The sequence below is a fragment of the Protopterus annectens genome, chromosome 16.part0 (assembly GCF_019279795.1).
Source record: "Protopterus annectens isolate FY-2018-M chromosome 16.part0, PAN1.0, whole genome shotgun sequence".
In the NCBI taxonomy this organism is placed as follows: domain Eukaryota; kingdom Metazoa; phylum Chordata; order Ceratodontiformes; family Protopteridae; genus Protopterus; species Protopterus annectens.
The window spans coordinates 690,107,824-690,129,247 of NC_056750.1; the positions used below are offsets into that span (position 1 = coordinate 690,107,824).

Consider the following 21,424-nt stretch of genomic DNA (forward strand, 5'->3'; position numbering starts at 1 on the left):
AAAGTGGTACTGTCCCTGTGGTCATCAGAGATAGGTAATAGCTTGGAATTTATATGAAGCAGTAGATTATTTAACACAATGTAAACTTTAATGCTAAAACTATAAAGTCAAGATATGTTTTAATTATTTTTCTTTCTCCTATTTTGTTTGCCAGCGGTAATGCTATCATTTTGCTTGGCAGATGCATACTCTTTAATGCAAAAAAGGAAGCTTCAGTTTTATTTAAATATGTAAAAACAAAACTGGAGAGAGACCAATACAAAAACTGATAGAAAAGTTTACTGAGCACAGCTAGCTTTATTTTATTTATTTATTTAATTATTTATTCAGTCTATTAAATGTGCAAAAAAAAAAAAAACAAAGAAGGAATGAAAAATATGATGTTGAACATCAGTAATGTGCTGGTTTGCTGTTCTGCTGAGTGGCCATAATGCCTCTGCTTGTTTAATATGGCATCCTCCCTCCATTCAAGAAGTAATTTTACCTATGACCTTGCTTTATGCAAATTTAAGTGTAACTTAAAACATGAAACAAAGCACAATCTTGATTTATTTATTATTTTTTTTTTTTGTCATGTCCATTTTACCTCTGTAGAACCAAGGGGCAGCACTTGACCAAATCCATATGATAGGTGTCAGCCTTGGAGCACATATCTCAGGATTTGTTGGACAAAAATTTAAAGGTCAGATTGGGAGAATCACAGGTATGAAATTCTTTTTTTCCCTTGAGTTTAATGGATACACAGTTAAGTGTATAATTTGGTAAGTACAATATAAATAAGGACACATAAGGTACTTTATAAATAATTCTTATTCCGAGTGGTTTGAGTATGAGGAACAACAATGCTTACACAAAAATCTGATTTCCTAAGAATGGGACTAAAAGGAAGATGTCATAGTATCTCATTGTGTCTGTCCCATGCATCTTTGAAAACCATCACTGTGTTTTCTGTAACAGATTTTAGTGATAAACAAGTATATATTTCTACCACACTTTTTGCAAAAAAACAGTTCCAGACATTTCCATTTATTTGGCTATTCTTTTGTCAACGGCTTGGTTTTCTTTCTTGTCTGTTTATTTGTTTATTTATTCATTTGTTAATTAATTTGTTTATATCTTTCAGTTTATTGACTAGACTGAAATCCAGTTTTCAACAGAAGCCCAGAGAGTACAGCTCCACATGGCAGAATATGAATTTTACAAATAGTAAAAGTGAAAAAGTAATAAAGTCATGTACATACCCTTAGATTCAGAAAAAGGCTCACCACACATACTAATTGACCACTGTAGATCACTCAGCTACAGGAACAGTGAAAGCATGATTCAGAGAAAGCTATGGCCACAATGAGAAAGGCCTCATTATCTGCTTATTAGCTTACCTCTGAATTGCACACTGTTCCACAATAGCACTGTCAGACCTGATGACATTAGTATTCTTCCTACTGACCTACACATCATGTTGGCAATGGTACACCCCCACATTCACATACACACACACACACACACACACACACACACACACACACACACACACACACACACACACACACAGACTTTCTGTCCCTGATCTTTCCACACATACATGCACACATACACATACACCCATCAACAAAGATGCCACCTTCACAGTTGATCACAGTCACAGAAATGTATATCTGTTTACCCAGATGCATGCTTCAACCCATACACACACACATCCAGACTCTCAATTCCCTACTTAACTTCCCTAGTGCTACCAATAAGGCAGATCTTGCCAGATATAGACATACACACACAAACACACACACATATACAAACACCCACATATTTGTGAAGTTTCATTCATGTCACCACAGACATGCACACACAAAAACACACATTTATTTATTTTATTTATTTATTTCAGTTTGATAACTGGGGAAGTTCACTGGGCCAGAAGAACTCATTTTCAGTGGAGGCCCGGGGAGAAAAGCTCCATAACTAAGCAAATTACAATGTAAAACAGTACAGTATAAAACAAGCAAATAACAATATAGAAATTACAGTATAGACTATAAAAGATAGCTCATACATATTAAACTGAGATAATAAGACAAAGGTGAAGTTAATTAGAGGCAAAGTACAAATGGTAGTATTTACTTCAAATGTAGCAGAAATGGGTAAAATATTCATTAGACAATGGAATATTCTGAAGGTGGGAAATGTTTTAGTAGAAGTGTGCAGTTGTGGATTATATGTGTCAAAGGCTGGAGTTCAGAAAGAGATAAATATAATACAACAAGTGGGGTAGAGAACAGTCGGGTAGTGGTAGTAGAACTTAGATGGAAGTTGTAAGGAATAGTATGGAGAGTTGGGGAAGAGTTTGGGGTTCAAGTAGGGAAGGAGCAGGGACACATCCATTTAGAGGACAGGTAAGAGTGTAAGAAGGATTTAATGTTAGGGAGATGTAAGACAGGTGGAAGATGGGATGAAATTGAGTTCCAAAGTTTGGATAGGGAGTATGAAAGCAGGAATTGGCCGGGAGGTCGTAATGGTTTATGTACTTGAAGGAGGTTTTGGATTTTTGATCTTAGTAGGCGATTTGGGATATAAAGGGTTAAGGAGGTGGAGAGGGAAGGGCAGCTAGAAGGCTTAAAAATGAGTTTCTGGGCAGTAGTTAGCTTTATGAATTTTGGGTAGTTAGGCAGTTCTAGCCAATTCAGGTGTTGAAGAGAGAGGCAATGGTGAGATGAGGTTTTGGAGCGTGTGGTGAATTTGCTTATTTTATTATAGCAGGCTTCTAATTTGAACTGTAATCCAAGCTGAATGTTGTTGTACAGAGGGGCACCGTATAGCAGGGAGGGGAGGAGGTAAGTGGAGGCAAGGGCTTTTCTGGTGGTTGGGGTGAGGAAATGGTGATGTCGGTATAGGAGACCTAATTTTTGATGTTCTTTCTTTGATGGCAGTATTAATATGGATGTCAAATTGCAAGTGTTCATCAATGATGACACCTAGTAACTTAGTATATGAAACAATTTTAATAGGGGTATTATCTTGACGCAGAATAGAGAAAGAGGCTTTGTTGAATGTGATGGCTTTGGCTGGAACAAAAATCATTAGCTTAGTTTTGGTAGCATTTAAGGCTAGGTGATGGCTTCGCATCCAGGTTTCTGTTTTGGTAAAAGCTGTTTGAGTTTTTAACTGTAAGTCTGAAGGGGAGTCAACAGTGCAGATGATTGTGGAATTGTCTGCATACTGAATTACAAAGGTATCAGGGATAGAATGGTGATAGTTGTGGAAAAATATGTTAAAGAGTAGGGGGCCAAGAACAAAACCCTGGGGGACACCTGTGGGGGTAGGAAGGAAGGTGGAAATAGAAGATTTCCATTTGACAGATTGGTATCTATTTGAGAGGTAGCTAGAGAACAAGGCTACAGAGGAGGGGGATAGGATGAGAGAGGATAATTGAGATAGAAGGATAGGGTGGGATATGGTGTCAAAAGCTTTTGATAGATCCAAGAATACAGTAGATACTAACTTGCCAGAGTCATGGCCCTGGTTAATGCATTCTAGGAAAGATAGAAGGGCAGTGATTGTGCTATGGCCGGGATGAAAGCCATGTTGAGTTGGGGTAAGGAGGTTATTCTGTGTAAGATGTGTCATTAGTTCCAAGTGGATGCATTTTTCCAGGATTTTTGATAATGGGGAGAGGATAGCAATCGGCCTGAAATTAGTGGTGTCATTGCTCTTGCCACCTTTGTGTAGAGGAATGATGAATGTGTGTTTCTATATAGAAGGGACATGGGACTCCTGGATGCATCTATTGATAAGTATGGAAACTGGCTGGGCTATGCTGTTAGCTGCTAGTTTGAGGTATAGAGGTGGTAGATTATCAGGGGCAGTACTGCAGGGTTTTAGCTGGAGTAATAGTTTTTTTATGGTGCTTGTAGGGGCAGGGTGGAGGTTTAAGGTGGAAAGGTCAGTATTGGTGGAAAGGAGGGGTGCTTGTGGAGGATAGTTAGGTGGTGGGTGAGCAAAGGAGGTGGTAAGTTTAGCTATACAGTTTACAAAGAAGGTGTTAAAAGAGGAAGCAATGTCAGGGTCAGAGAGGTTAGGGTTAGGGCAAGGGTTAGCTTTGTCTCCAGGATTAGGGAGAGAGGAGACTATATTCCAGAACTTTTTTGGGTTGCTGGGGTGCTCAGATTGAATCTTGGTATAGTATGATTTCCGATCTTTGGTTATTAGTTTTTTTACAGTATTCTGAAGTTGTTTAAATTCTATTAGAATATTAGGTAGTTTACATTTATGGTATTGTTTCCATTTTTTATCTCATTGGAGTATGATTTGTTTGCTCTCTTTTGATAACCAGGGACAAATATGTGACTTGACCCTTTTGGTTCTGAGTGGAGCGAGGCTATTTAGTAAGTTTAGGAAGGTTTCGTTAAAATTGGTGATAGCATTGTCAAGGGGTAGGGTTCTTAGGACAGACAAGTCTGTTTAGCCTAGACAGTTGGTGAAATGGGAGTGGTTTGAAATTAGAGAGGTTTTGAGTTTGAATGTAGTGGTGCTGTTTGTGGGTATGAGATGGGTGGCAGATGGTGAAGGCGGGCATGTGGTCACTAATAGGGTCTGGAAGGATGCCTGAAGAGGAGATGTTATTAGGGTGAGTTACTAAAATCCAGTCGAAGATGGTGCCTGAGTCTCCATTTTTGTTAGGCCTAGTGGGAGATTGGATGATTTGGCAGAAATTAAAGAGGATGATTGCTTGGGAAGGGGGTTGAGAAATGATATTTGCCAAGTTGATATTTTCATCACCGAGAATAAAGGTTTCATTTTTAATATTAGAAGAGAACCAAGAAAGAATATCTTCTAGTATTGGAATATTGTTTTTGCTGGGGGGGATATATATGGCTGCTATGCATATGGATTTATGGTTATTGATCTTTAGGTGGACTATTGTTATTTCTGATGTGGAGAAATTTGGAGTGGGGTTAGTAAAAGGAGTGACAGGGTAAGAGGAGGAGTAAATGATGGCTACTCCACCTCTGTTTTGTTGGGCCTATCATTGTGTATAATTTGATAGCCAGGGGGCAGTACTTCTGAGTCTTTTATGTTAGGCTTAAGCCAGGTTTCAGAGATGGCTATAATGTCAGGGTGATTATGTAAAAGCCAAGCATGGAGACTGGGGATTTTGTTACATACACTACATGCATTTAATGTGGTGAAGTGGATGGAATGAGGAGTGAGGATATGTGTGGGTATGTGGTTAGGTGTGGAGTTGTTGGGGCCGGGGTTGGGATGAATATCACCAGGCAGAGAGAGGAAGAGTAGGCCTAGTAGATGATGTATATGTTTAGTGATAGAATGAGGTGTAGGGTATGGGTGGAAGATATATTTGTTATTTTGGTGATAAATAGGTGTGGCAAGGGTTGGGAGGATTTTTACTTTAAATAATAAGTGATGAAGAAGGGATAGAGTACGGGAGGTATTGAAGGGAAAGAGGGTAGGGGGAGTTGTTGGGTTATGGATGTACAGTGTAAGGGTGGGTTATAGGTGGGATGTGGGAGTTGTGTTAGGTATGAGAGGTTGATTAGGAAGGTTAGTAATCCTAGGTATGGAAGGTGTTGAGAGGGAAGATGTAGTTAAGTATGTGTGAGGGGGTGTGGTGTATCCACACACACACACACACACACAAACACACACACACACACACACACACACACACACACACACACACACACACACATACACACACACACACACTTTCTGTCCCAGATGTTCCCACACATACATGCACACATACACCCATCAACAAAGATGCCACCTTCACAGTTGATCACAGTCACAGAAATGCATATCTATTTACCCAGATGCATGCTTCAACCCATACACACACACTGACACTCTCAATTCCCCATTTAACTTCCCTAGTGCCACCAATAAGGCAGATCCTGCCAGATATAGACATACACACACACACACACACACACACACACACACACACACACACACACACACACACACACACACACACACACACACACCCTGTACCCCCCCACATCTTTGGTGAAAGTACCTTCTCTGTGCATACTCCTATAAGAGTGAACTGATGACTACAATGCCTTTAGGGTGACGTCTTTTTCCTCCAACAGTGAAATTTTATACACTCAGCAAATCAGGTACCATTGACATTTCTGGAGATGAGCATATGGTTGATTAGCATTAGCCTCTCCCCAATTAGCATTAGCCTTTATTTCAACATAAATGTAACTTCTCAGAACACTTCTTTTAAGGCACTGCTACCCTCCCAGAGTAAGCTCTCCAGCTGTGTGTATACAATCCCCCCCCCCACACACACACACACATACAGAGTCAGAGAACTGACAGGCCACTTAGTGGCTGTTTTTTAGGTTATACCAGATCATGACAGGGTGATTGACCACCTTCCCTTGAACTATTAAGAGTAATCTAACAGTTCTCACTCTTCAAATCCCCAGTCCCAGGAGTTGTCTGTCATTTATTCTGTTGTACTCCCACTTTAAATATAATTAGTCAGTATGTGTATAACCACCCTATCAAGCTCCCATTTCTCAAAATCCTCATTACATCAGAAGTCTGTCTAGCAGCCTTTTATCTAGCACATTACCTCTATCCCCTGCCCCTCCCTTATGGTTTTTGTCTACAACAGTGTTTCTCAGATGGTGACACTGTATCCCTGGGGAGGTCCAGACCTGTTTCAGGGGAGGCGCAATCAAACCTGACACTGTCTTGTACTAAGAACATTAATAAAATGAAGATAGACAATATGAACCAGGTAAATCCACAAAAACCAAATCGAAGGCACGAACACCAGCAAGTATTGCACAATTCCACAGTTTACTAACTCAAGTTAGGACAAAATATAATCCAAGCAGCAAAATAAATGCTCTTAACCAAAAAATTGCGTTTTCGTCTTTCCTCACAATGACTTCATCAGATAAAGCCAATCAGAGTTAATTAGAGCATTAAATAAAAAAACCTTTCAAAATTTGCCCAATAAATCACAGTGCATCTTAAAATAACCAATCAGTAAATGTTTCTCATAAATATTAAATTAAAAATGACCCATTTTAAAAACACCTTAATATCTATACTTTGCATTAAATTAATATATTAATAAATAACTTTATTTATACATAAAAACAATTTCATCAAAATCTAAACAGTGCAAGATAATAAATTCATGAATTCATGTAAAGAGACATTAGTATTTAGTAAATGCATGTTCAAAATTTAATAATATATCTTTTTGTGAATAAATACCACCATCTGTTGGCCATTCTGTAGATTACAAGCTTCAAAAAATATTTCTTTTTGTTTTAAATATCTGCTGCTTTTAATTTAAGAACTGGAACTATAGATACACTATCGTTTAAACCAGGTTTTTTAGTGGCGTTAAGAAATATTTGCCACCATAGTTCTCTATAGGCCAGTCTTTCCTCCCATAAACCGCCTCTTACATCTTTTTCCACCTGTTCAATAACAAAAAATTCAAAATTTGCCTCTTTGCACTCTTTTGTATGTCTATATAAGGCGTTAGTATCTTTCGCCTTAGAAATCTCATAACAGTGTTCGTATATTCTCCTCCTCAAGACCCGCTCTGTATTTCCTATATAGAAGGAATTGCATTTCTTACAAATGCTTATATAAACTACACCCTTCGTCTCACAACTATAAAAACTTTTACTTTTGATAATTCTATTGTTCCTGCTAGGAATACTAATTTCATCAACATTTGACATGTAGTCACATTGATTACAATGGCCACACTTGTAGCTACCTTTCCTCTTCTGACCCTCCGTTCCCTCATTTATTGTTTCAGGGGAGGCGCAATCAAACCTGACACTGTCTTGTACTAAGAACATTAACTGTTTAGCATTTATTTTATTTGGGATCACACTAAATGGCAGGACAATACTCAGTGCATGGCTGTATATGATTGCAAATCCAAAGTAAAAAAAAATATATATATATATATATATATATATATATATATATATATATATATATATATACACACATATAATATACATATATATATATATATATATATATATATATATATATATATATATATATATATATATATATATATACACATAATATACATATATATATATATATATATATATATATATATATAATATAATATATATATATATATATATATGTGTGTGTGTGTGTGTGTGTGTGTGTGTGTGTGTGTACTATGCCATATCTTCATTATTTCAAGTATGCATGTATTTGTGTCAGTGCACAACTGGGAACATCTGCTTTTGTTTGGTGCAACATATTTTTCTACATAAGGATATATACAATACTTTTAATACTTTTCAGATGTCATCAGATGACAAGAATTGTTAGAGAATCTTTAAACATACAGTAGCCACCCTTCTCTACTTTTTATTATTACCTGTGTTAACTACTTAGTTCCACATATCAGCATTCCCTAGTCTACTGCTAATCTGCACATATGCTTCATACATACTTAAATACCTTCTGCAACTTTCTACAAATCTTGCACAACAAGTACCCTTTCATGTAAACATCCTCTTCTGCTATGAACACAGTGTGAATATAAACTTCTTATTTGTTCTTTGTTATTCTTTCTATAAATATTCATTCCCTCTGGATATTTTGCCATGTCACATATAAAGACTAAAATGGGTAACACCTAGTATGACTCTATGCTTCACTCCATTACTGCATGCATTCCTCACAGAGTGCTACATTTATTACTATCCTGCTGCTTCAAGGTTTGCTAATTTACTTATAAATCTCTTTTGATTTGAAGTATATCTAAAGTCTAGACACTAAATATGCAGAGCTCCTCCATGGTGTTTTGACACTTTTAACTATGTGAAATTGCTTGTACAATTATATGACATGAACTGTTGTCAGACTACAGTTTATCACAGCATGAAAATTAATTATTTATTTATTTATTTAAACTGTTAACCAGGAAAGTCCAGATAGGAGGTGCCATTTTCACAGGAGTCCCAGTGAAAAGAAACTCTCCAGGAGTAAAATGAATAATGAACATTGGTGTATGTAATAAAGTCATACAAGCCTTCTTACAACTGGTGAAAGAAAGAACATAATAAAATATGTTGTAGTATAGTATACAGATGAAGAAAATCTGCATACTGTAATTTTTTTTATACAAAAAATGTAATGGCAAAGTTATTATGAGAGTCAGAATAAGAGTTGAGAACTTGGACAACATTATTGTGATACTGCACTTAATATTGTTATATAATACCACAGGTGCAGATGCATTTTCTGATTAAGTGATAACTCATCTTTTGTTTTGAAAGGTTTCCTTTTAGCATGCATATTACACTATGTGCTAGTTTGTTTTCATAGCTAACCTTCAAATCTAGGAAACTTACTATAGCCAAATCTGTTTTGGTATGCCGATTAGCTGCCCCTCTAGTTTCCTGAGCTTACAAGTGAAGAGTCTCCTTGAAATAGTATAAATGAGAGATGGGCAATTAGGATAATATAAGAGTTTATGAGCAAATGTATAGCTAGACAGTGATTAGACTGTGGTGTGCCTCTAACGAGTGCGAATCATTTTTAGTGCTAAACAATGGCAGATGTTACTATAGTGACTAGAAGTAATTATTAGGATTCAATAAATTTGCTCAGGATTGTGTATTAAGGAAGTGGGATCCCATGTAGGAGATAGGATGAGTACATATATTTAAGAAATGAGATAGGAATTTGCTGTACCAAGCCAAGCATTCACTCAGTCAGGATTTTTTTTCCTTTTTGTGTTGTACAGTTTATGCAAAGTAGATGGAAAATAATGATGCCAGTCAAAAGAAGAGAGTGAAAAACACTGAAGACTGATGCACAGGCTTTGCTGTACTCCTTCCACCAAAGGCCCCACGAAACTCATTTGTAGTTTAGCTGCAGTCTGACTTCTCATCCCTGGAGGCATGGTTTTAGAGTAAGCAATCTGCATCCCACTAAGTATAAAGCAGCTACATCTGAATAAGGGCATAACGACTCAGACGTGATGTTTTTGATTCACATCAACTTAATGGGCTCCATCACTGAGATTCTGTGAGCAGTAAAAGATACAGACCTGATTTTCAAGATTTAGGTTGATGCTAAAAGTTGGATTTGGGTTTCCATTTCAAGAATTTCAGTCATGAGCCTAAATGCATGACAGCAATAAATTAACTGCTATCTCTGTAGCTTTATGATTTTCATATTTACATACAGCTGCTGCAAAATGATTAGATGTGTAAGATAAAGGCAAGGAATGGTAGATGGTAGCTGCAGATTACTGTTAGTGATTTACTTGGCATCACTGACGTATCAGGTCTATAACCAATGGATGGCTTCAGGAACTTAAGATCTAAAATTGCACAGTTCTATCTGCAGTGTTTGTAAACTTATTTAGAAGAACATTTTCAAAATTTTATAAACTGAAGATAGCATCCACAGGAAATGGTAGATGTACTATCCTATCACAAAACAAAGACATAAACAGGTGCCATCTTCAGGCAAAATGAGAACAGCATTAAGCAAGGTGCTGAATGCCATGTGAGTAATTTGCAGATCTCTATCATAGACTGAGGCTGCCAGACAGAAACAATTATTGCAAATTATATCGCCTCAGCTGGTAATTATATATATATATATATATATATATATATATATATATATATATATATGTATATATATATATATATATATATATATATATATATTTTTTTTTTTTTTTTTTAATTTTATTTGGTGATTATATATTTTTTTATTTGGTTCACTTAACACACCCATACTAACCTTCCACATGAAGACACTTCTAATTATGCAGAGCGAGGCCAATTTAGGTAATCAGAATCTTCATACTTTTGAAACATATGGCAAACTTGTGGGTGCTGTGTGGATTAAAGGTGAGCTTTGTTTTCATTTATATAAAGGTGTGATTACTTATATCGTAAGTGATGGTTTAATAAAGATGTTTCTTGTCTAAAAATGGGACAGGAATTGTATAATTTATGTAATGTTGCTTAGGTTATATGATATATAGCAATATATGTGGAGTATAATGTTTGTTAATGTTAATTTGTTAACACAGTTTGATTACTTCTGTAGAAATGTAAATTTGCCTATGCCACAAATGATAATTTGATAAAGGCGTTTAAAAAAAAAGATTACACAAGCATTCTGGACTCTAAGAGTAGGTATCATGCCTGTGGACATTGCTGGGTAGAAGACAAAAGACCTCATGCCCCAGACAGGCCACAAAGGCCACCACTTGCTGGCTAAGCCTTGCTAAGAAAAAGAACAATTACAGCATAATTCAGGGAGGATGAGGTACCTCCTTCCAGCTGTACCTCTTCTCACTCTTACACAGTTCTGGCAAAGGAAGGTTATTGAAGGGTAAGGTTATTGTAGTCTGCTCTTCACTTTTTCCCTTAGAACTGTTCTAAATCTCAAAGTAAGCACTCTATTTTCATTCTAAAGCCCTGCAGTTGCTTGTATAAGTAATCTTATAAGTAAGCACTAAAAAACTAAAGCACTACACCCTCTTATACTCCCTTTAAGTACTTGGATCCCTATTGGTCCTTTTTGATCAGTCAAAAAGTAGTTCCTTATACTATTCTGGCATGTCCAAAAGACACTTCCGGGTTTACTCTCCAGTCCAGCTGGTGAATCTGGGAATCTTGAGGCAATGTTACAACTGCCTTATATACACAGACCACCCTCTTCTCCTCCCAACAAGCTCAAATATATATGAGAGATGCAACTATATAGCCAAACTGGAGGCTGAGCTCTCTCAACCCAGTACTGGCGCAGTCAGTCAGTCAGGAGGAGAAGGTGACCTCGCACACCACAAATCCAGTCTCACATAGACCTAGCGCAACAGCAAATCAAACACATAAACACACAAAATCATATTCGCAGGCTCTAAATAAAAATCTGCCCAAGCAGCAAAGACCTCCAAAGCAGACATCCAAGCAACTGCTACCCCACAACAATACCCACGTATCACATAGTTCACAGAGTCAGTGTGCCACACAGTCACAGCCCTTAAGGCTAAACAACACACCTAATACACTTGTAATAGGTGACTCTGTTTTCAGACACACTGACATCCCACTCACCAGGCTGAACAAGAAGGTCATTGTAAGCTGCCTGTCGGGTGCCAGGATCCGCCACATAACACAAGCACTCAGGTCATTCCAAAGCAAGTACAAATATGACTCCATCATTATCCATGCTGGTGTGAATGACCTGAGACGTACCTCCCTGGACTACATGAAAAGAGACATAGAGGAGCCCTCTGATCATGGAGCCCAGGCCGGTATGACCCTGACCTTGAGTAGCATCTTACCCTCACCAAGAATGATGCCACAGTATAAAGACAAAATGATCAATTTTAACAATTGGCTAAAGTATTGGTGTCACTCAAAGGGGATCCAGTGTCTGTCAGCCTGGGATGACATGCTCGACAAGCCATGTTGCTTCGCTAGGGACGGCTTGCACCTGTCACCCCTGGGCTTTCAAATATTGGCTAAGGCTCTTGCCACCCCCATAGTGCCTTTTTTAGGCAAGGCTCAAAAGACAAACCCACCTCCATAGACAACACAAGGAAAAAGAAACTAAGGGTAATGCTGCTCAAAGCCAGAAGTCTAAACCTCAAGATGCATGCACTCAAGGCCCTCCTCAGTATGGAGAATATCGATATCTGTGCAGTAACAGAAACCTGGTTCAAGGCCCCCGAGAGCACCCCAGCACTACCAGGTTATACCTCATACCATGCTTTTCGGCCCCAAAACTTGGACTGAACTACAAAAGGAGGGGGAGTAGCCATATTCATCAAAGATACCCACACCTCCAGGTTAGTGGCACTGCACGAAGCATCGGAGACCATCCATGTGCAACTAACAGTGGGCAAAACTGTCTTTCAGTTTGTAGCCTGCTACAGACCACCCTCCCAAACTCAGGAAACCCACTCAGCTTTCCTAAGAACACTGGAGTATATGAAGGTCTCTCCAAACACCATCATAATGGGTGACTTCAACTACCCAAACATAGACTGGGAGCACTACTCAAGCCCCAACACCCTCACCCAATGGTTACTAGAATTTATAAACTCAAATTTTATGGAACAACTGGTCACCACTCCCACAAGAGGGGAAAACATATTGGACCTGATCATCACCAACATGGGGACTCTATGTTCCATACCAGAGGTATAGACCTCATTGGTAAGATCTGACCACAAATTAATCTCACTGGACATCCATACCCCATCCCCACCCCCAGCCAAGGAAACCACGGTGAAGAACTTCTCAAAAGCAAAGTTCACACTTCTTAAAACCAAGTTGGAATCCTTCAAAGCCCCCAGGCCAGTGGAAAATATGGCCCAAACCGCAGAATCCTTTACAAACGCATTCTATGGACACCTAGAGGAATGCATGGATCGTGCTATCCCAAATAAAACCAAGACTCACTCCTCCAAAGGCAGAAGACCTGAGGGGTGGACCCCAGCCATAAATAAGCTATACAACAGAAGGAGGAAGCTACTACATGATAGAGCAAAATCCCAAAAAGGGAAGGCATCTCTGATCAGTACTAGCAAGAAACTACGATCTCTCATAAAATCATCTAAGGCCAACTTTGAAAGAAAAATTGCACAAGACGCTAAAGATAATCACAAGGCCTTCTTTAGTTATGTCAGGAACCTGGGTGGCAACTCCCAGATATGTTCTGAGTTAGAGCAAAATGACAAAAAAATACACTGAACCCACAGACATTGTCAACATCCTGGCAGACAGGTTCAGTGCAAACCCCCCCTTCCCCCCAAAACAGCAAATGTCTATCCCAACAGAGTGTAGCCTCCCTGACATCACAGATGAACAGGCGAGAGCTGCCCTCTCCAAAGCAAAAAACACAGCACCAGTGGGACCAGATGGTGTCCTGGGCTGTGTCTTACATGAGCTCCAAGAAGAACTGAACCCTCACATAAAGTCACTGTTCAATCTCAGCCTTACTACAGGATATGTACCCAAGGAATGGAGTACAGCAACAGTGGTCCCACTCCACAAAATAGGTGCCACAATGGACCCCAGAAACTATCACCCTATAAGTCTGACTAGCCTGGTCTGCAAAGCTATGGAGCATATCATCATGGAACTCATAAACAAAGACATTGGGAACCTCCAAACACTGGATCCTACCCAATTCAGCTTTGTTAAGGGCAGATCTTGCCTCTTGAACCTGGTCCACTTCTTTGAAACAGTCACCAAGGCCATAGATGAAGGGAAGGTAGTCCACACAGCCTACCTGGACCTCGCAAAAGCCTTCAACACAATACCCCACTCGGGCATCATAAATAAGCTCACCAGCTTAAATATCAACCCCTATGTCACAATATGGGTTGCAAACTGGCTCAGGGATAGAACCCACATAGTCAGAATTGCAGGTGCCATGTCAGACTCTAAACCAGTTACAAGTGGTGTCCCACAAGGCTCAGTCCTGGGACCTCTCTTGTTCGGTATATATTTCTCTGACGTACAGGCTAACACGGGAGGACTATGGCTGACCAAGTTCATAGATGACTGCAAACTGGGTGCCATAATCGACTCGCCGATTGACACAAGCATCCTCCAAAAGGGTCTAACAGAGACGGATAACTGGTGCCAGAGCCATGGCCTAAAGCTAAATGCCAAAAAGTGCATAGTCATCCCCTTTGGGAAAAACAAAGTGCCCACAAATTACCACATAGGTGGTAATCCATTGGCACGGAAGAAGTAATTAGGGATTTGGGGACCCAAGTAGATAGCAATCTCTCCTTTGACAATCACATTGCCAAAGTGGTTAGAAAGACTTTCTATATAGCCCACCTTATCACGAAAGGGTTCACATCTAGATCAAGAGAGGTCATTGTGCCCCCTCTACTCATCACTCATCAGACCCATAATTGAATACAATGCCCCATTTGGGATGTACCTTACCCGACACCTGCAGCAACTGGAAAGACCCCAAAAGTACCTCACCAAGAGGATCAAAGGACTGAAACAGATGCCCTACGCAGTTAGGCTAAAGAAACTCCAGCTCTACTCAGTTGTTTACCGCCTACTCAGAGGTGATCTGCGTCTGATGTACAAAGCCATGTCCAACCCAGAATTAATGGACATGCTCCACCTCAGGAAATCCAAATCCCTTAGAGCTACATGCTCTAGGGACTTAAACCTCAGCACAGAAAGAAATAGGACATGCTGGAGGGATAGATTCATATCACAGAGGCTCCCCTCACTCTGGAACAAAATCCCAATCCATGTTAGACAGAACCCCTCAATGACCCTCTTCAAGAGAAATCTTGACGAATGGATGGGAGATCAAAGGTTTACCCCTGGAATCTTTTCTGTGTCCCTACTAGACAGAGGCACAGTAAACTAACCTTAAAAGGGCTATATTCTGTGACCTACTATACAGAGGAACAGTCAACTAATCTAAAAGGGTGGTGAAAGCCAAACACACTCTGGCTAGGCTTATAAATGCCCTAGGGCAGATAGCCTAGTATCAACCTATGAACCTATGACATCATCATTATTAAAGGGTAAGAAGGATAGAAGGAACCTGCGCAGATTGGGGACCCACTGCTGGTAGGGAGGCAAGAGACTGGAAACAACATCTTATTGTTAGAAATGTATCAGCAGGAGAAGGAAATGATAAAAAGGTAAGATGCTTCCCTGGCACCATGGGTGGGACGGATGAGGTGTGCAGCCAACGAACTGTGCGGGCAGCATGCATTTCAATTATCTATTATGTGTCAGGAAAATACTAATTTTAAAAATAAAATAAAAGTGTATCATGAAATTCTGACTGGTCCCTTTAAATTACTATTTTTTAGTTTTCATTTTGCCCCTCAACAGCCACATGTTGTCAGCTCATGACATCAACATAATGACATCATGATTTTATTCGAATGGAGCAGCTCTCAATCCAAGTCTCTGAATCCAATAGACTGGATGCAAGTCAAAGTGATGAAAGCAGAGTATTGAGCAGGAAGAATAGCTCAGCAGCTCTAAGAGAAGAAGGAAGGCACATCATCCTAGTCTGTGCAGCTGAGGAGAGGATTTATTCTTTTAATTTTTCAATTAACATAATATAGTCTAACACACAACAACCACCTTGGCAATTTGATAGCATCTGATCTGACATAAGGCTGTCATTGAGATTTCAGCATACTTGGGTATGTACTGCAAACTGAACAATCTGCTATTGTAGATGTTACATGTTCAAAGGTTGTACACTATATGAAATCAGATACATTTCTTCTAATAATATTAGTGCAGATCTGAGGAACTTGAAGGTACAAATGTGTGTTTGGTGTGACTGCAATAGTATAGCCAAATGAAAATGCTTAGAGTGATCTGTTTGTTATGAAATGGGGATCTGTTGGGATTTTGTATGATATATCAGCGATGTGTTTTGTGTGGCCTGTGGGGAAACACTTGCTGGATATGTTTCATCTGTCAGGACAAATTAGGCATGGCAGGTGTATAATCTCTTAATTAAGTGTGGTGACCTTTCCCTTGGTGCAAGTTATAAACCTGGGGTACACAATTCAAAATGTCATTTGCAATTTGTTTTACTTTTTAATTTGTTCTATATAATACTTATTTTTTAAACAAAAAGATTCATTGCTGTGTTTCATAAATGAAGTAGCTTTTCATGCTCAGTAAACTATGTAAGCACTACTGTATTTGTTAATAGATGAGTTTCTAGCAGGCTTTTATGAAGGTTGTAGTTGTAGAATTTAACCTCAGTAGAAGATATCTGATTGTTTTTTGTCTGACTGGTATTTGTCCTGAAAATCGGCTGTTTACTTCAAGTGGTTTATATTTGTTATTTTTAGAACCTATTTTATTTTGTGCCTCATAACACTAGATTGGACTTATTTTATAAGTCTTACTGTATTTCATGGGTTACAGCAATCTTATTTTATCAGATTAACATTTTGTGTGCTCTGTGAGATGTCTCTGTATTTTATTTTTATACCATCTTACTTTTTACTAGTTGTAGACAAACCTTAATACAGCAAGATTATTTTGTTTATATTTTGCATAATTCTGTCACTTTTTAAACTTTGTGAACTTCTTGCATTTCTAAGTGGTCATATCTCACAATCCTGTTGTGATGAGGAGGAGGAATTATGCTTATGAGATGATAAACTTGAAGTCCCATCTGCTTGAGTTGGTGACATTTCATGTGGATGTAAAACTTTCCACAGCACCTACTGAAAAGAGTAGGGGTCCTTTATTTATATACAAAAGGAACTCTTATTTACAACATATTTACATATTTTTAATATTTCCAAATGTACATGTATATATTCATACATATTCATAATTTCCTTTACAACCATACTAAATCTTCATCCCTATTAGACCCCCACTCCTTTTTCTATATACACCATCTTATTTTGCTTAATATCGTTGCTAAAATCCCTTTACTATTAAACATAATTTCATTTATTCTTTCATTCGTTATAACCCATATGACATAAAATAACTTTTTATATATTCTTTTAACATATTCTTTACTTCTGTTCTTATAATATCCATATTTAATCGTATCCATGTTTATTTTATCCACTTCTTTTAAAAATCTTCTTTACATAGTTTACTCCGTAACTTTTTTACTCTTATATTTCAAAAATACATGTTCCATATGTTCTTCTTCTTGGCAATGTAAACATGTTTCTTTTTATATGACATTTTGTTTTGCTGGTAATTTATCCATTATCAGTCTTCACAAAAAATCTTGACATTTTACTTTCTAATTATACCATTTGCTTCTTATTTTTGTAGCTTTAATTTTTTCATCTTCTAAATTTTCCATGGTTTTACATAGCAATGTTTTATCATTACATTCCTATACCACACTCTGCTATCTTTTTCCTATATCATAATTTTTTATTTTCCACAAAAATATCTTTTATTGGCAATATTTTATTTCTTCATGTACACACTCTTCTCTTTTTTACTATACCCACAATTGTATCATACTTATATTTATACAGTTTTACTACTAATCTCTCATCTTTTTCATTTATCCACTTTAACACTTTACAAATATAATGAAGCAGCATATACTACTGGATTAATTAATCCTAAACTTCCTTCCTCTTTATTTACATACAAAACTCATCTTTTTACTGGGTTTAACCTAGAACCCCATATAAATGAAAAAATCTACAATAAGTCCTTTCCAAATACTGCTGGCAACAAAAATATACTTGTTAAGTATGCTATTATTCCCATCAGTATTGAATTTAACAAGTAAGCCTTTTTTCGGAATGATAATTTATATGTTCTCCAGAAAAGACAGGTTTGTTTTGTTTCTTCTGTTGTTTGTTTTACTTTATTTATTTCACATATATTTATTTTACATTTGTTGACCGGGTTAGTCCAACTGGGTAGAGACTATTTTTCAGCGGACACCCGAGAAGAAAAACAAAAGAGCTAAAATAAAACATCAAACAGTATAATTTTTTACAAAGTATGTAACAAGGTGTATATATATATATATATATATATATATATATATATATATATATATATATATATATATATATATATATATATATATATATATATATATATATATATATATATATATATAAAAGGATCTACTTCAGACCATCTACGTTTCTGCAGGAGGGCAAGCCCCCCTGCACCCCCCACACCCCCCATAAATTAAATATACCAACTCCGAGATTGCACTACACTCAGAAAAATTGAATTTCCTAATCCCAGTGTATCACGATCACGATCACCATAAAGAATGTACACATATTCCCCAGGATTCAGCAAGCAGCCAAGCAGAAGTAAGTTATTCCTGCATGGCAGGGACCATTCCCATACAGCCCAGCAGTGCGCCTTGCATATTCATGAAAGCTTGCTGCCTTTGCTGTTAAACGGACACAGAGCTGTATACGAGTGCAGGGGGTGTGTCTGACAGCTGAGCTCTCACAACACACATGCCCTTGCACTCCAGAATTGCCTTTCCAGCAATTAAAAATGGGCGAGAATGCTCGTAACACCCCCAACCTGTCAGGAAAACAAAAGTGGTCAAAGCAAAAGGGACAATTGTCCCTACCAAGCATATCTCTCAACTGTACAGATTTTCACAGAATGCCCAGATGTTTGCCTCATATTTATGGTGATCCCCCTAAAATGTGTACCTGTCTGGCAAATAGCTGAGGATTGAAGTCATTAAATAATGGCAAAACATTTGAGTTTAAGACTCCACACATCTGTCAGAAAGTTCATAGGTTCATAGGTTCATAGGTATGTACTATGCTATCTGCCCAAAGGCATTTATAAGCCTAGCTGGAATGTGTTGGCTTTTACCGCCACCTTAGATTAGTTCCTTGTGCCTCTGTCCAGCAGAGCCACTGAAGTGATCCCCGGGGTAAACTTTTTGTTTCCCATCCACTCATCAAGGTTTCTCTTGAAGAGTGTTAATGAGGAGCTCTGCCTAATGTAGATTGGAATCTTGTTCCAGAGCATGGGAAGTCTCTGGGACTGGAATCTGTCCCTCCAACATGTCCTATTTATTGTTGTGGTGAGGTTTAGATCCCTAGAGTGTGTGGCTCAAGGGGATATGGTTTTCTTTAGGTGGAGCATGTCCATCAATTCTGGGTTGGACATGGCCTTGTATGTCAGGCAGAGATCACCTCTGAGAAGGTGGTATGCAACCGAGTACAGCTGGAGTTTCTTCAGTCGAGCTGCATAGGGCATCTGTTTGAGGCCAGTGATCCTCTTGGTGAGGTACTTCTGTGGTCTTTCCAGCTGTTGCAGGTGTCTTGTAAGGTACTTCCCAAATGGGGCATTGTACTCTATGATGGGTCTGATGAGTGATGCGTAGAGGGGCACAATGACCTCTTTTGATCTGGATGCAAACCCTTTTGTGATTAGGTGGGCCACATAGAAGGATTTTCTAACCACTTTGGCAATGTGATTATCAAAGGAGAGATTACTATCTACTTGGGTCCCCAGATCCCTTATTACATCGTCCGTATATAGGGGAATACCACCTATGTGGTAGTTTATGGATACTTTGTTTTACCAAAGGGGATGACTATGCACTTTTTGGCATTTATCTTGAAGCCATGGTTTTGACACCAGGTATCTGTCTCAGTGAGACCCTTTTGGAGGATGTCTGTGTCAGCCGGAGAGTCAATTATAGGCCCTAGTTTGCAGTCGTCTGCGAACTTGGCCAGCCATAGTCCTCCTGTGCTTGCCTGTACCTCTGAGAAGTATATGCCGAACAGGAGGGGTCCTAAGACTGAGCCCTGGGGAATGCCACTTGTAACCAGTTTAGTCAGACTTAGCTCCCGCAACTTTTACCATGTGGGTTCTATCTGTGAGCCAGTTGGCAACCCATCTCATGATGTAGGGGTTTATGTTCAGGCTGGTGAGCTTGTCTATAATGCCAAAATGGGGAATGGTGTTGAAGGCCTTTGTGAGGTCTAGGTAGGCTGTCTGGGCCTCTTTTCCCTCATCTATAGCCTTGGTAACTGTCTCAAAGAAGTCCACCAGGTTTAGGAGGCATGATCTGCCATTAACAAAGCCGAACTGGGTAGGGCCAGTGTTTGGAGGTTCCCAATGTCTCTATTAATGCGATCCATAATGATGCACTCCATAGCCTTGCAGACCAAGCTAGTCAGGCTTATAGGGTGATAGTTCCTGAGGTCTGTTGTGGCTCCACCTTTGTGGAGCAGAATAACCGTTGCTGTGTGCCACTCTATGGGCACATAGCCTGTGGAGAGGCTGAGTTTGAACAGTGTGTTTAGGTGAGGGGTTTGTTCATCTTTGATCTCATGTAGGACACAGCCTGGGACACCATCCAGTCCCACTGATGCTGTGTTTTTTGGCTTTGGAGAGGGCTGTTTTAACCTGAGTGCCTGTGATACCAGGGGCACTACATTCTTCTGGTATGGTTATGGGCCCTTTTGGGGATGAGAGGGGGGTGAAGTTTGCACTGAACCTCTCTGCCAGGATGTTGGTGATATCGGTCAGTTCAGTGTATTTTGTGCCATTCTGCACTAACTCTGAGCCGATCTGAGAATTGCCACTTAGATTCTTGACATAGCTAAAGAATACCTTGTGGTTATCTTTGGAGTCCTTGACGATTTTTCTTTCAAAGCTAGCCTTGGATGATTTAATGAGGGATCGTAGTTTCTTGCTGATACTGATCAGGGACGTCTTCCCTTCTTGGGATTTTACTCTTTTCTGTACTAGTTTCCTCCTTTGATTGTACAGCTTGTTTATGACAGGGGTCCACCAGACAGGTTTCCTTTTCTTGGAGGAGTGAGTCTTGGTTTTGCTTGGGATAGCATGATCCATGCATTCTTGTAGATGCCCGTAGAGTGCATTAATGAAGGATT

General features: G+C 38.8%; 1 protein-coding gene across 2 annotated transcripts in view; it reads left to right on the plus strand.

The window, feature by feature from the left end:
* LIPH (lipase H) overlaps positions 1-21,424 on the plus strand; it is a 328,988-nt gene that overhangs the window by 104,123 nt on the left and 203,441 nt on the right. For both annotated transcript variants that reach the window (XM_044058848.1, XM_044058849.1), the window contains exon 3: positions 595-703. In XM_044058848.1, coding sequence (XP_043914783.1) covers positions 595-703 — 109 coding nt within the window. The remainder of the gene's footprint in view (positions 1-594; positions 704-21,424) is intronic.